This window comes from Haliotis rubra, unplaced genomic scaffold (genome assembly GCF_003918875.1).
Source record: "Haliotis rubra isolate DU_JTF1 unplaced genomic scaffold, ASM391887v1 Scf132, whole genome shotgun sequence".
Lineage (NCBI taxonomy): Eukaryota > Metazoa > Mollusca > Gastropoda > Lepetellida > Haliotidae > Haliotis > Haliotis rubra.
In genome coordinates this window covers 86,977-99,956 of record NW_025765248.1, presented here as the reverse complement: position 1 = coordinate 99,956, position 12,980 = coordinate 86,977, and the positions used below count along the sequence as shown (strand labels likewise).

The following is a 12,980-nucleotide window of genomic DNA, read 5'->3' as shown; positions in this document are numbered from 1 at the left end:
TCCAGCTTTTGAAGGAAATTTCGTGTCAACATCGCGGTATGCCGTCGAGCAGTATCATGCTGGAACTGTAGACCTGGGCCATGAGCCGCCATGAAAGGAACGAGTTCAGGGGTGAGCACCTGGTCGCGGTAAGCAGCAGCTGTGAGGTTTCCACGTCCACGTTTCCGCGAATCTGAGGGTAAACCTTGATTCATCGCTAAAGACGACTCGATTTCAGTCTCTCTGGGCCAATCGGAGGTGACGTTGGGCCCACAGCAGACGTTGACGTTGATGAAACGGCGTCAATATTGGCCCACGATATGGACGTCGAGAATGGAGATTGGCAGCCCGCAACCGATTTCGAATGGTCTGTGAGGACAGTCGACTTCTAAACATCTCAGCCCTGGTTCGTGTAGCCGGCAGAAATCTGTCACGTAGGTGGCGTAGGACGATTTGACGGTCTTCTGCTCGTGACGTCACACGTAGACGACCCGACCTTGGGCGATCAGAAGTGGTGCCAGTTTGTTGTAGACGACCTTGCAAGTCATACAGAGTACGACGGCTGCATCCCATTGCTCTTGCGACGTCAATAACTGATCTTCCCGCTTGCAACATGCCAACGGCACGTTCACGTTGCACATTTGACAATCGTGGCATTTCAAGTACCGTTAGAACTGTGGTTTAAAAGTGTTTTTTCAATTCTTGAGGCCAATGCAAACACGTGCATATGAAGAAAACTTCGATGATCACGTGATCGACTGCACGTGCAAAACCTGATTTGGCACTAACGTCATTTGCACGACGAATGGATGGGTTTGAGTGGGTTTTGCTAACGTTTTTCTAGAGTCGAAAGATAGGAATCCCATTTCGGATACATAGATGTGTCATCAGAGAAAAATTATTCATTATTTTTCAAATTACATTTTGTGAAGTTTCTTTTTTGACTCAGTATATTTTCATTGGCTTTTCTGTACTTTCACGACTTATTGATACATTTCAAATTGTCAAAATGTCGGCATTGAAATAGACACTCAGTACATTAAAATGAACTTGTTATTTAATGTTTAGACATTACCCAAGTGAAGACACGTCAAGGTTGAAGTCAAACCTCAGTTTACCAAGCGTTTACATAAAAATATTGTTATGTTGGATGATATGTTCTTCCAGATAGATATGTATACTTAATATCTGGGTGAAAGTATATTATACGTAGGTTTTAGTTGCATCATCCTCATTGATGAAAGTACCATCTTTGAAGAAGACGTTTATTAAGACTGTTCCATACTGTATAGAGTATATATTCTTGACATGTTTAATGCCGTAACCAGATTCTGATTTTATAACAAATTATCTAGACGTGTGTGTGACTACATATTATTATTTCCCTAGGACTTTGAGCGGACCAAGCCGACCGCGACGGACTACCTGGACACATGGAGAGTAGGTAGCCTCCCGTTAACGCCTCCATGGTGTAAACACTGTTAAACGATACGTGCAAACATGGTACGCCCCACAGAAAATAAAGCATGTAGAAAATCATATCTGCACATCATAACAAATATCAGTCAGTTGCAAAGACAAGCTCTGAGCAGAACATATTGTAAATTAATAAAACTGCAAATACATATAATTTTAGGCATTCGTGAAATGGCTCCAACGTCGTCACTTAAATTGCTCATTTTATATGGTTTTGAAGTTGTTCTGGTGACAAAAAGCCTATCGATTTAATTATCATAACTTAAGACAGTTGAGAGCCGCCACCGTGGTGTAGTGGTTAGAGCGTCTGCCCGGAGAGCGGATGGTCGCGGGTTCGATCCCCGCCCGCGACGTTAAAATATGGTACTTGTTGTTCCCTGCCTGGCGCTCGGCATTAATGGGTAAAACGAGGACTGGTCGGCTCGGAGTCAGTATATTGTGTCTGACTGGGGTATTCATGCTGCGCAGTCTAAGTAAACTTAGGCTTAGTATTATTCGTTATACTGCTATAATGAATCGAACAAAACCTAGTAGAAGATCGCGTCACGCTAACCTTTTGGACTGACCAATCGCGATTTGGAAAGCTGTGTTCTGATTGGTCAGTCCGAAAGGTTAGCTGACGCGACCTTCTATTAGGTTTTGTTAGACTCAGTATAGCAGTGTAACGAATAATACTGAGCCTAAGTTTACTTAGACTGTCATGCTGCGGCATGGTATCTCAGTGGGCTGGCACTATAAAACCAGCTTAAGCCTGGGCTACTACAAGCAGCCACACATACACACGCATGCACATCGTCATAGAAACGAACTATTCTTTAGTACGACGTTAAACCCTATTTCCCCTTAGACAGTTGAGCATGTAATATTCCGAGTCGAGGGTCCAATCACTTTTGGGAACACACAACACATGACATTTATTAATTAGAAGACCCCACCCCCTAAACACGGTTGTCGTGTGTCATGTGTGTTATATTAAAATGTGCATAATAAATATTATATCAACGTTTCGTTCGCTGCAGATTCATAGAAAATGCTATCGTTTACTTTCTGAGCATGTGCAACACAAAGACAAAATGTAAAGACAAACAAGAGCGGATAGCAAATATGGTTTTAGGTCGATTTTAAGAATGTTAGGGGAATATTATGACGTTGAAGTTTATCACGTGAGGGGAGACGAACACTAGCCTTCATGATGGGCAAACCTATTAAACACCATGTTGAGAATACATTAATAAAATATGAGAAAGAATAAGCCTAAGAAAATCCCAATCGGTCTGCCAAGAGCACTCTGATAAAGATAACAGAGATATGTCCTTGATCTCAAGAGGTACGATCACATTTGTATAATGCATCTATTTTCAAAGAATCTCAGTATAAAACTAGCTGATATCACTTTCGTCCCCAACAGGCCATGGAGAAGCTCGTGGACAAGGGCCTTGTCAGGTCTATCGGCGTCTCCAACTTCAATAAACAACAGCTGGAGAGGATTCTCAAAATGGACGGTCTCAAGTACAAGCCTGCGAATAACCAGGTAGGTACTTATTTGATGTAAAATGACACTACGGATACGCCGTACACACACACACACACACACACACACACACACACACACACACACACACATATGTATATATATATATATTATTTTCATGTTTGCAAATGTACAGTTCGATTTGTCGTTTACAACAGTATATATGCACAATTTGGCATATTTGAGGTACATAAACTACAGTGACCTTTTACATGTACAAGCAATGAGGAAGCGATACATAAATCAACTTTTCAAAATAGTATGTAATGATGACAAGAATTTAACAAATATATCGTTTTGTCCAGAAACTAAATAAATATATTTTGCAATGTCGTAGTACTGCTGAATTTGACTTACTATATACTAGTACCCGAAATTCGGAATCTTCATTTTTTGACTGTATTTTAATATAATGTCTTTAACAAGTGAGAAAATGGCGGTATTGGGATTGTTATTTCTTCCTTTGATTCCGAGCATTATCTTTGAAATTGTGAAATTAATGTAAATTTGAGCTGTTTCGAACCATTTGTCTAAACTTTTCCAAATTGTGAATACCGGATCACAATACCCAAACGGGTGTTCTAAAGTTTCTAAGTCGTTATTACAAAAACAGCAAAGGGGTGATTCCGATATCTTTATCCTAAGAAGCAGTTCGGAGGAAGAATATTATGAATAATCCTATATTGCAACTAAGTCAGTGCAACGAGTGCTTTCGACGTTAGTATGTGTGCTAGTTTGTCAGTACTGTTATAGTGACTAATTTAGGACAGCCATCGTCCAAATATTTAAAAAGTCCAAAACTATGTACTCAAGACATGTGAGACTTTATTGTAATATATAAATGACGCTAAGCTGTATTTTCAATCACTACTGTACATCCTTATCACTACCGCATTGTAAATTGACTTGTCAGCCCATTAATTATTGTATAAGACATTTATAACCTTCATTGGTAATCCCCTTGGCCGTGTCTGCCATCACATCAACTGGTCAAGGAAGTGCTATTGTTTTTCTGTCTGTCCATTGATGAGTCGTCGCCTGTCAATTGTTGTCAAAAACTGTATATATATTTAGTATGCTCACATCTAGACAGTGAAGGAGTACGAGTCCGGTATTGCTCCGCTCACCTCATATATGTCATATCTATTTGTTTGTCATGTCACTAAAGAAGTTTGAACTCAACTATGCCTTCATCTTCATCAACGCACACTTCATCTTAATTATGAGCTAATTCCCCAATCGACGCGTAACACCACGCGTTGACAGTACCATACCAGTGCTCGCAGGTTTCCTGTAACACCAACCTGACTCGCCGTGATATAACTGTAATACTGTGCAGAGCGTAAAGTATACCTCACTCACTTTAAACATTTTGTTCTGCGATTCTCAGATTTGCGTCCCTTTGGCACACCAAACATCTTTAATCGTAGGTATAAAAGCCAATTCGACCCTTTTTTTAATGTTTATCATCACAATCACTGTAGACAAAACACCCCAAATTTTACTTCAGGCTTTCTTCCGTGACAGTTTTTTAAGCGGAATACGTACCTTTCCAGGTGTTGACAACGTTGCTTGCTTTCAGGTGGAGATAACTCCATATCTGGCCCAGGAAGACCTTCTGCAGTTCTCCCTCAAGAACGGCATCTCAACTACTGCCTATGGTCCGTTCGGGGCACCGGGACAGAACTAGTAAGTTCTTTTATGGCGCTTTTGCAAAACCATTCTGGCGAACTTCTGAAACACTTTGACCCACAACACGTGGCGCAATACGTTTAAGAATGAAGCGGAGAACATTGAAAGTTGTGGCCTGCAGACTCTCAGGTTGAAATAAAGGTAAACCCGGAACGTATAGAACTAAATGTCTTTGATTGGCATTCTAGAAGTTGAGGAGATGAAGAATGAGGACAATTTTTATGGATATACACCTTCTTTATTCTGTATAGGCGACGTTTCGACATATATTCTAATGTCGTTGTCAAGGAAGTGCAATGGTGACGAAAACGTCGAAACGTCGCCTGTACAGAATAAAGAAGGTGTATGTCTATAAAAATTGTCCTCATAGAACTAAATTGTGTAAAACACTATTAGAGATAAGTGAATATGTAACACAGACACACGTACGTACACACACGTACACGCGCACACACACACACACACACACAGAGATACCCACACAGACACTTCTCCCTTACCCCCATTTCTCACACGCACGTTCCCAGATACACACATTACAGCATTCATGAATGTCTAGCAATGTGACAGTCTTAAATAAGACACGTACTCTACTTTTGAATCCTGGAAACGGTGGTGCAAACAGGAAACAAGTCGCCATTTAGGATGGGTATCCCTCCAAACTGAGCATGTTGATAACACAACTCAGTTCGAAGCCCTTATAGGTCCAATATATTTTACGAGCGCTATATTTTGCTTCAACAAACATCTTCCGAAATGTTTTCAGAATATATAGCTTCACATAACAGTTAAATTAATGTCGATTTCAGATGGACTGGAGTTCATTGATGACGTTGATCTTGGTATTTTTCAGTGTACAGGAGGATGCACCAAAGTTCCTTGAAATTCCAACCATTGTTGACATCGGAAAAAATATGGCAAGTCTTCAGCTCAGGTACACTATCATGTAGACAATATGCTAAAGACTCACACATGCATAAATAGACCCGTGAAGATCCGGGTTAGAATTGGTCTTCAGTAACCCATGCTTGTCGTACGAGGCAACTAACGGGATCAGATGATTAGGCTCGCTGACTTGGTTGGCACTTGTCATCGTATACCAATTGCGTAGATCGATGCTCATATTGATGATAACGCGAATGTCTGGTCCAGATTCGAATTTCTACAGACATATAAGCGATATAGGTGGGATATTGCTGAGTGTGGCGTTAAACAACTAATAAGCAAAAAACAAACAAAACAAGCAAACATCTTAATCATACCTTATTATTCTCTAAATGATATTATATAATAAGCTTTAGAAACCAGACACCAAGTAGTCTGGTTTAAACATATACATTTACAGGCATATTGTTTGGTTATACATTTGTAAATAGCACCAGGTGGAAATAGAAAGACTTATCAGAAAGCGCCAATGAAGAGGAGTTCACAATCTTGAACCTCATAAACGGATTCCATTTGGTGTAAAGGGAAAACAATCCCGATAGTTAATTTTCACCACGATTGTAACTTGAAATATATATATTGTAGACAGACCATGGTAACTTGCTATCAGACCGTTCAGTGTTGTATTCCTGATTGTTCGATGCCTCGCTAATGAATATAAACTGTGTAATATTCTAATGAACATGTCCCTGAAAATATATGTCCCTCATATAATCTACATAAGGTTTAAATGATACGCCAGAGTTAAATAGAAGCCACAAAACCCTTTCTGCATTCAACAGACATCTGGCGATATCGCGTACAGGTATTTATGAATCACATAGTGATGATAGCCTGGTCTTCGCAAAAAGGTGAGCTTATTCAGCCAATCCTGTGAAATCCGTCACAAATACATGCAAGGTCATGTCAATTGCTTATCTGAAAATTGGAACATATCATACTAATTAGAATCGGGAATAACATTAGACACAATAGTGCCAATATTTTGATGCGTGCGATTTCCATCAATAAACCTTTTTGTAGCTCGTGAATGTTGTAATTGTAAACAAATAACCTTTCAACAAAAGTGGTATGAAGCTCATAGAAATCTTCTATGAAAATTTCGTTCAGCTAAATATATATAACGCTCTGATATGTATATCCTATGTGTTGCCCCTACTGGAAACGGCGACTCTACAAAAAATAGGGAGTGGAATAATGCAAGTGTGGTTAATACACAGATCCTCTTGCATTTTGCCAGAATGTGTCATTATTAAGTTCATCGAAGTTTGAATACACCAACATTGATTTGGAACTGTGCCAGCCAATAAGAATGCTAAATATTTTTTCCAGGAAAACAGTAGCTCCGAACTCTGAGATATTGTTGTACGATGTATGAATTGTCCTTGTAGATGCTTTCTTAAGATGTCTATTTATACTGACCCTGTGTTTTCTCAGGTGATCCTCAGATGGGGCATACAGCGCGAGGCTATGCTATAGTTCCTAAGAGTACGAATCCATCTCGTCTGGCCCAGAACATGGATGTGAGTGCTTCAAAGGAACCTGTGCTTTAGCCTTGTATTTTATATGATTGTCGCAAAGTAAATGTTCTCATCAGAGCACACAGCTCAGACAATTGAAAAAAAGTTATCTCAAAGCTACAGTAACATACGGTTACAACGAGGGACCACTCATTTTAGTTCGTTACAAACACAGTTCGTTACACACATTTCTTGGGTGGCGGGGGTTGCCTAGTGGTTAAAGCGTTCGCGCGTCACACCGAAGACCTGAGTTCGATTCCCCACATTGGTACAACGTTCTGGTATCCCCCGCCGTGATATTGTTGGAATATTGCTAAACGTTGCTTATATGAATGTATTTAGCTGCATATGGAAAGACGGCGAAATGATGCGAAACTCTTCACATATATGTAAATAGCATGTGGAATATGTTTTTTGTTTGCAATGGTTTTACGTATCTCCTTGTTTCAGATATTTGACTTTGAGCTCAGCGAGGAGGATATGAAGACAATGTTCGCTTTGGACCGAGGCCTAAGAGTCAACCTTTCTATACTCCAGTAAACACATTTTCATACGTCACCAGTGAAGGGTCATAGACAACAATACACATGTGACACGTGTTATCTTTGGGATTACACGTTCGCAGTGAAGTACCGTTTCTACTACTGTTAGGTTGAGGCCCATCCGAGATTCGAACCCACACTCTCAGAGACAGGCGCCTAATAACCAGCGCACAAAGTCAACATCCAACCCACTCAGCCACCGTAGCTTCCACCTAACCTAACAATAGTACTAGAATCGGTACTTCACTGAAATTCATCTCTAAATTCAGAGTGGTCTGTGTTTACGCTGCTTTGAACAGTATTCCAGCCAATGTCGTTTTGATACGGGGGAAGGCAGTGGAGTAGAGGTGTGTGTGTGGAGGGGAGGGGGGGGGGGATGTAACTGATGGTCACGAGGTTTCACACCCATGCCACTTTGATGAAAGCTTCAGGAACATGTAAGGTGCTGAAACAGAACTATATTTATTAACTGGAGCGTACTGGGATCGAACAGGGCATCACACAAAGTGTCTTGCTGCTATCAGTTTCCAAACAACCATCATATACGTTACAACACAGCGCCAACACGAACACATACGTTTAAGAATATGGTTTGTGAACGTCCCTCCTTCGTCCTATCAATTGTGGCATTAATGTATGTGTTTCAGGTGGAAAGATCATCCCTTCTATCCCTTTGAGAAGTGAACGGACACGACACGGAATAATTCACAGACAACCAACAACGATAAAAACATTGGATGTGAAAGAACACGTGTTGACTGTAACTGGAACTGTGTTTAATTTTGGTATAAATTATAATAGACTGTGAATAATTACAAAAGGTGTATGGATACTCCTAAAGCCTGTTTGAAAAACAAAAATAATCACAAACTCCAAAGATATTGAGGAATATACAAAGGTTATATGACACTTCATCTCAAGAGGGACAAGCAAACTAACACTGACACTTACGAAGTCGCAAGCCTCGCATGAACAGACACAACATATTGCTAACTAAATAGAAATTGATTACACAGACTTGACTATCACCAGGAACAAATTCCGTTTGGTGTAAAGGGAAAAACGTCTGTTTGGATATCTACTCGTATTTGACTTTTGTGTTTGTTGTTTTACGCCGCAATCAACAATGCTCCAGCTATAACAATAATCCAACTCCATCAATACTCCGGTCTGTAAATAATCGAGTCTGGACCAGACAATCCAGTGAACGACAGCTTGAACATCGATCTACGCAATCGGGATACGAAGACATGTGTCAACCAAGTCAGCGAGCCCGACCACCCGATCCCGTTAGTCGCCTCTTACAACAAAGATGGTTTGCTGAAGACCAATTCTAACCTGGATCGCCACGAGGAGATATATCTATTTGAAAACATAGTATTTGAATCTTTATTAAAAATAAAGATATTCTCGAAATTCGTGAGTGCACTAGCAATATTTCTACTGCTTCCCATTGTTTTAGATAGTTATTATAGTAATTAAACTACATGTAAGTGTTTCATTGAAATATATTATTGATTTCCATTGATCTTGTGTGGTCATTTACTGATAGCACAGTTTATATTAGGTTAACCTCTGCCTTTCAATTTGGAAATTACATCACAACAGTTACGTCATGTTGTCAATTATGTAACATTTGTAAGGAATAATAATCCTTTCATAATAGATATAAAGCAACAAGATAAATTAACTTAAAACAAACTGATCGAAGTCATCAGTACTTTGGATGTTTTATCTACTCAAGGACTGGCCATACCTGACAGGGTTGGGGTTGGGTTGTTGTTTGACGCCCCACTCAGCATTATTCCAACAATGAGCAGTGATCAACAGCAGGAGCATCGGAGAGTCCTTGGATGGGTGACCGTGTTTGGCAGCTTGACTCCTGAGATTTTCTAGGATGTCAGTCCTGCCCCACAACGAAGCGTATGTGAAACATGTGGTCTCACCTTAGGCTTAGGCAAGTGAGTTTGTTCCGAATTGCCTCTGTTCACCCAGCAGAAAATGGGTACCCGGTGAAATAAGTCATGTAACTATTAACCTGCTGGCGCCTCACACGTAATAATAATAGCGCTTTGAGCAAGATATTCATCCTGGACTGGCGCTATAAAAGTGGAGTATTGTTATCATTATAATCTACGCAATTGGGACCCGATCCCGTTAGTCGCCTTTTAAGACAAGCATGGGTTACTGAAGACCAATTCTAACCCGGATCTTCACGGGTATATGACAGGGGTGGCTGGGTGGGTGAGACCAGTGTGCGAAATAGTTTCCAAATATGCCTAAAAGTTACAAGCCCACAAAATAATTCACTAGCTCGAAATTTGAATGAAGAAACCAAACAATAGATTACAAAAATACATGGGAATGCGACACGGGTTTCATCATTAATCTGCTAATATGATGAACGTTTTTATCAGGCCATTATCTTGCATGATTTAAGTGTATTATAACTTAATAAGTCGGAGAGAGTGACACATTTACAAAATGACCCCACACTGGGTAAGATGCACCAAGTGCACAGGAAATTATCACACTTCCCTTCTCCATCATATTTCTCGGATTATTTGTGAATTTATTAATAATATATTTAAGAAATGTATTATATTGGTTGGGTATGTTAGAAGCTTGTGATGCAGGAAGGTACAGAAAAGTATTACTCTCCCCGACTCCTTGTCTCATGTTATGATGTCCAAGCTGGTTTACAATATATGTAGGTTTATTCTCGAATTTACATGCCTGAAAAATCTCTGCGTTATCAAAAATGTCTGGGTCACCGTGACCTTAGTAAACGACACGAATTCCAGTCTCTCGCCTCAATCATGAATGAGCGAGTACTGTTGACACTGGTTAAAATAACCGTCCTCGGCCTGTCACCGATTGTATGGACGCCCGACAAGTACAAGCGGGTGTCGGCGTCAGGTAAGAGGCTGTTATATGCAGGCGCCTGTGTAACTGGTATGTTATCGTGTTGTAGGATAGACACAAATCTACTGAATGAGCCCGGTAGTTGCAGAGGATGATGCGATCAAGTGGGTGTCATCTTTATACATTTGTACATCAGTGACCTATATTGCTACGTTTTTGTGTTACACATTTCTACGCATGGGCGACTACACCTGGGCAACACAGATTACTCACGTGTCAACGCGGCAAATTTGTTGTTGTTGATGTCGTTATTTTACTTTTCATTTCTCTTAAGGTGCGGATGCTAATCTGAACCATTTTCATATTCAAACTGTAAGTAACACTGCTCCGATGTTGGCCGAATTAGCGAAAAAACACACAATGTTTTTTAGACCCCACACACAAGGGGAGCGTGAACTGTGAGTACTTCATGTTTACCTGTTCGACTTTGGATCATAATAGTTGCATACGGAGAATGGTAGCGTTCCCCTCCCCCTTAACTGCTCCCTCCTCCTAGTACTAGACAAACACCCACCTACTCATCTCCTTGGTGTTCTATTTTCCAAGTATGATATGCATGTTAGCGTAGTCTTGGAGATGACATAAAAATGCAAGTCACTGTGACTACGTTGAAAATGTCATTTGATATTTACCACGGCGTTTTTAGTTTGAGGACCGGTGTGGCCTTGTTGAGTGTACGCTGATCGACAGAACGCTTGTTGACAAGGCACTGCATCTGTGATCGACCCGCGGGTGAGTTGTGTTTGATTTTCTGGTTTATACAACAGCATGTACCAATAACCATTGTAGCTGTACATATATAATGGTGACATTCTTTTGTTATCTTTAGATTTTCCTTAAATGGTAAAAAAGTAGTTTTGTTTCTGTAGGTTTTCCCAGTCAGACTAAATTCTGAGTATTATGCTTGTTGTTTGTTTTGTCAAGATGCTGAGAGGTGTTTTCAAGATGGCGGAAAAAGTACCTTCCATACGTCTGAACAGCGGTTATGACATGCCTATGCTCGGCTTAGGAACTTTACAACAGCTTCAAGGTTGGTAGTTGAACATATCATGTCCAAATATTACACGTTCAATAAATGGTATATATGTAGATTTGAACATTGTAAGTTGAATGTGGTTGGAGGTCCTGGCCTAATAATCTGGGTTGAAGTTGACAGCAGACATCCAGATCGAGGGTGACTGCAGACGTCAGGAGATATGCTGAATCTAGACGTCAAGCAGATGTTAACTGTAGACTCCCCAGGTAGATGTTAACTGTAGACCCCAGGCAGATGTTAACTGTAGACCCCCAGGCATATTAACTGTAGACTCCCAGCAGATGTTAACTGTAGACTCCCAGGTAGATGTTAACTGTAGACATCAAGGCAGATGTTAACTGTAAAACCCCAGCAGATATTAACTGTAGACTCCAAGCAGATGTTAACTGTAGACTCCCAGGCAGATGTTGACTGTAGACTCCCAGGCAGATGTTAACTGTAGACCCCAGGCAGATGTTAACTGTAGACCCCCAGGTAGATGTTAACTGTAGACCGCCAGGCAGATGTTAACTGTAGACTCCCAGGCAGATGTTGACTGTAGACCCCCAGGCAGATGTTAACTGTAGACCCCCAGGCAGATGTTAACTGTAGACTCCCAGGCAGATGTTAACTGTAGACTCCCATGTAGATGTAAACTGTAGACCCCCAAGCAGATGTTACATGTAGACTCCCAGGCAGATGTTAACTGTAGACTCCCAGGCAGATGTTGACTGTAGACTCCCAGGCAGATGTTAACTGTAGACCCCCAGGCAGATGTTGATTGTAGACATGAAGGCAGATGTTAAATGTAGACTCCCAGGCAGATGTTAACTGTAGACTCCCAGGCAGATGTTAACTGTAGACCCCCAGGTAGATGTTAACTGTAGACCGCATGGCAGATGTTAACTGTAGACTCCCAGGCAGATGTTGACTGTAGACCCCCAGGCAGATGTTAACTGTAGACCCCCAGGCAGATGTTAACTGTAGACCCCCAGGCAGATGTTAACAGTAGACTCCCATGTAGATGTAAACTGTAGACCCCCAAGGTAGATGTTAACATGTAGACTCCCAGGCAGATGTTAACTGTAGACTCCCAGGCAGATGTGTGACTGTAGACTCCCAGGCAGATGTTAACTGTAGACCCCCAGGCAGATGTTGATTGTAGACATGAAGGCAGATGTTAAACTGTAGACTCCCAGGTAGATGTTAACTGTAGACTCCCAGGCAGATGTTAACTGTAGACTCCCAGGCAGATGTTGACTGTAGACTCCCAGGCAGATGTTAACTGTAGACTCCCAGGCAGATGTTAACTGTAGACTCCCAGGCAGATGTTGACTGTAGACTCCTAGGTAGAT

General features: G+C 40.9%; 1 protein-coding gene across 2 annotated transcripts in view; it reads left to right on the top strand.

Moving 5' to 3' along the window:
- Positions 1-12,980, top strand: part of LOC124267536 (aldo-keto reductase family 1 member B1-like) — a 35,591-nt gene that overhangs the window by 8,756 nt on the left and 13,855 nt on the right. Inside the window, exons 5-10 of one of the 2 annotated variants that reach the window (XR_006896059.1) lie at positions 1,369-1,419; positions 2,864-2,986; positions 4,569-4,675; positions 5,532-5,612; positions 7,061-7,146; positions 7,594-7,612. Coding sequence is in view for 1 of the 2 variants with exons in the window: in XM_046702459.1 (XP_046558415.1) it covers positions 1,369-1,419; positions 2,864-2,986; positions 4,569-4,675 (281 nt within the window). In the remaining variant the exon portion in view is untranslated. Of the gene's footprint in view, positions 1-1,368; positions 1,420-2,863; positions 2,987-4,568; positions 4,676-5,531; positions 5,613-7,060; positions 7,147-7,593; positions 7,613-12,980 lie in introns of those variants that run through there. The other variant, XM_046702459.1, reaches the window with a different exon arrangement.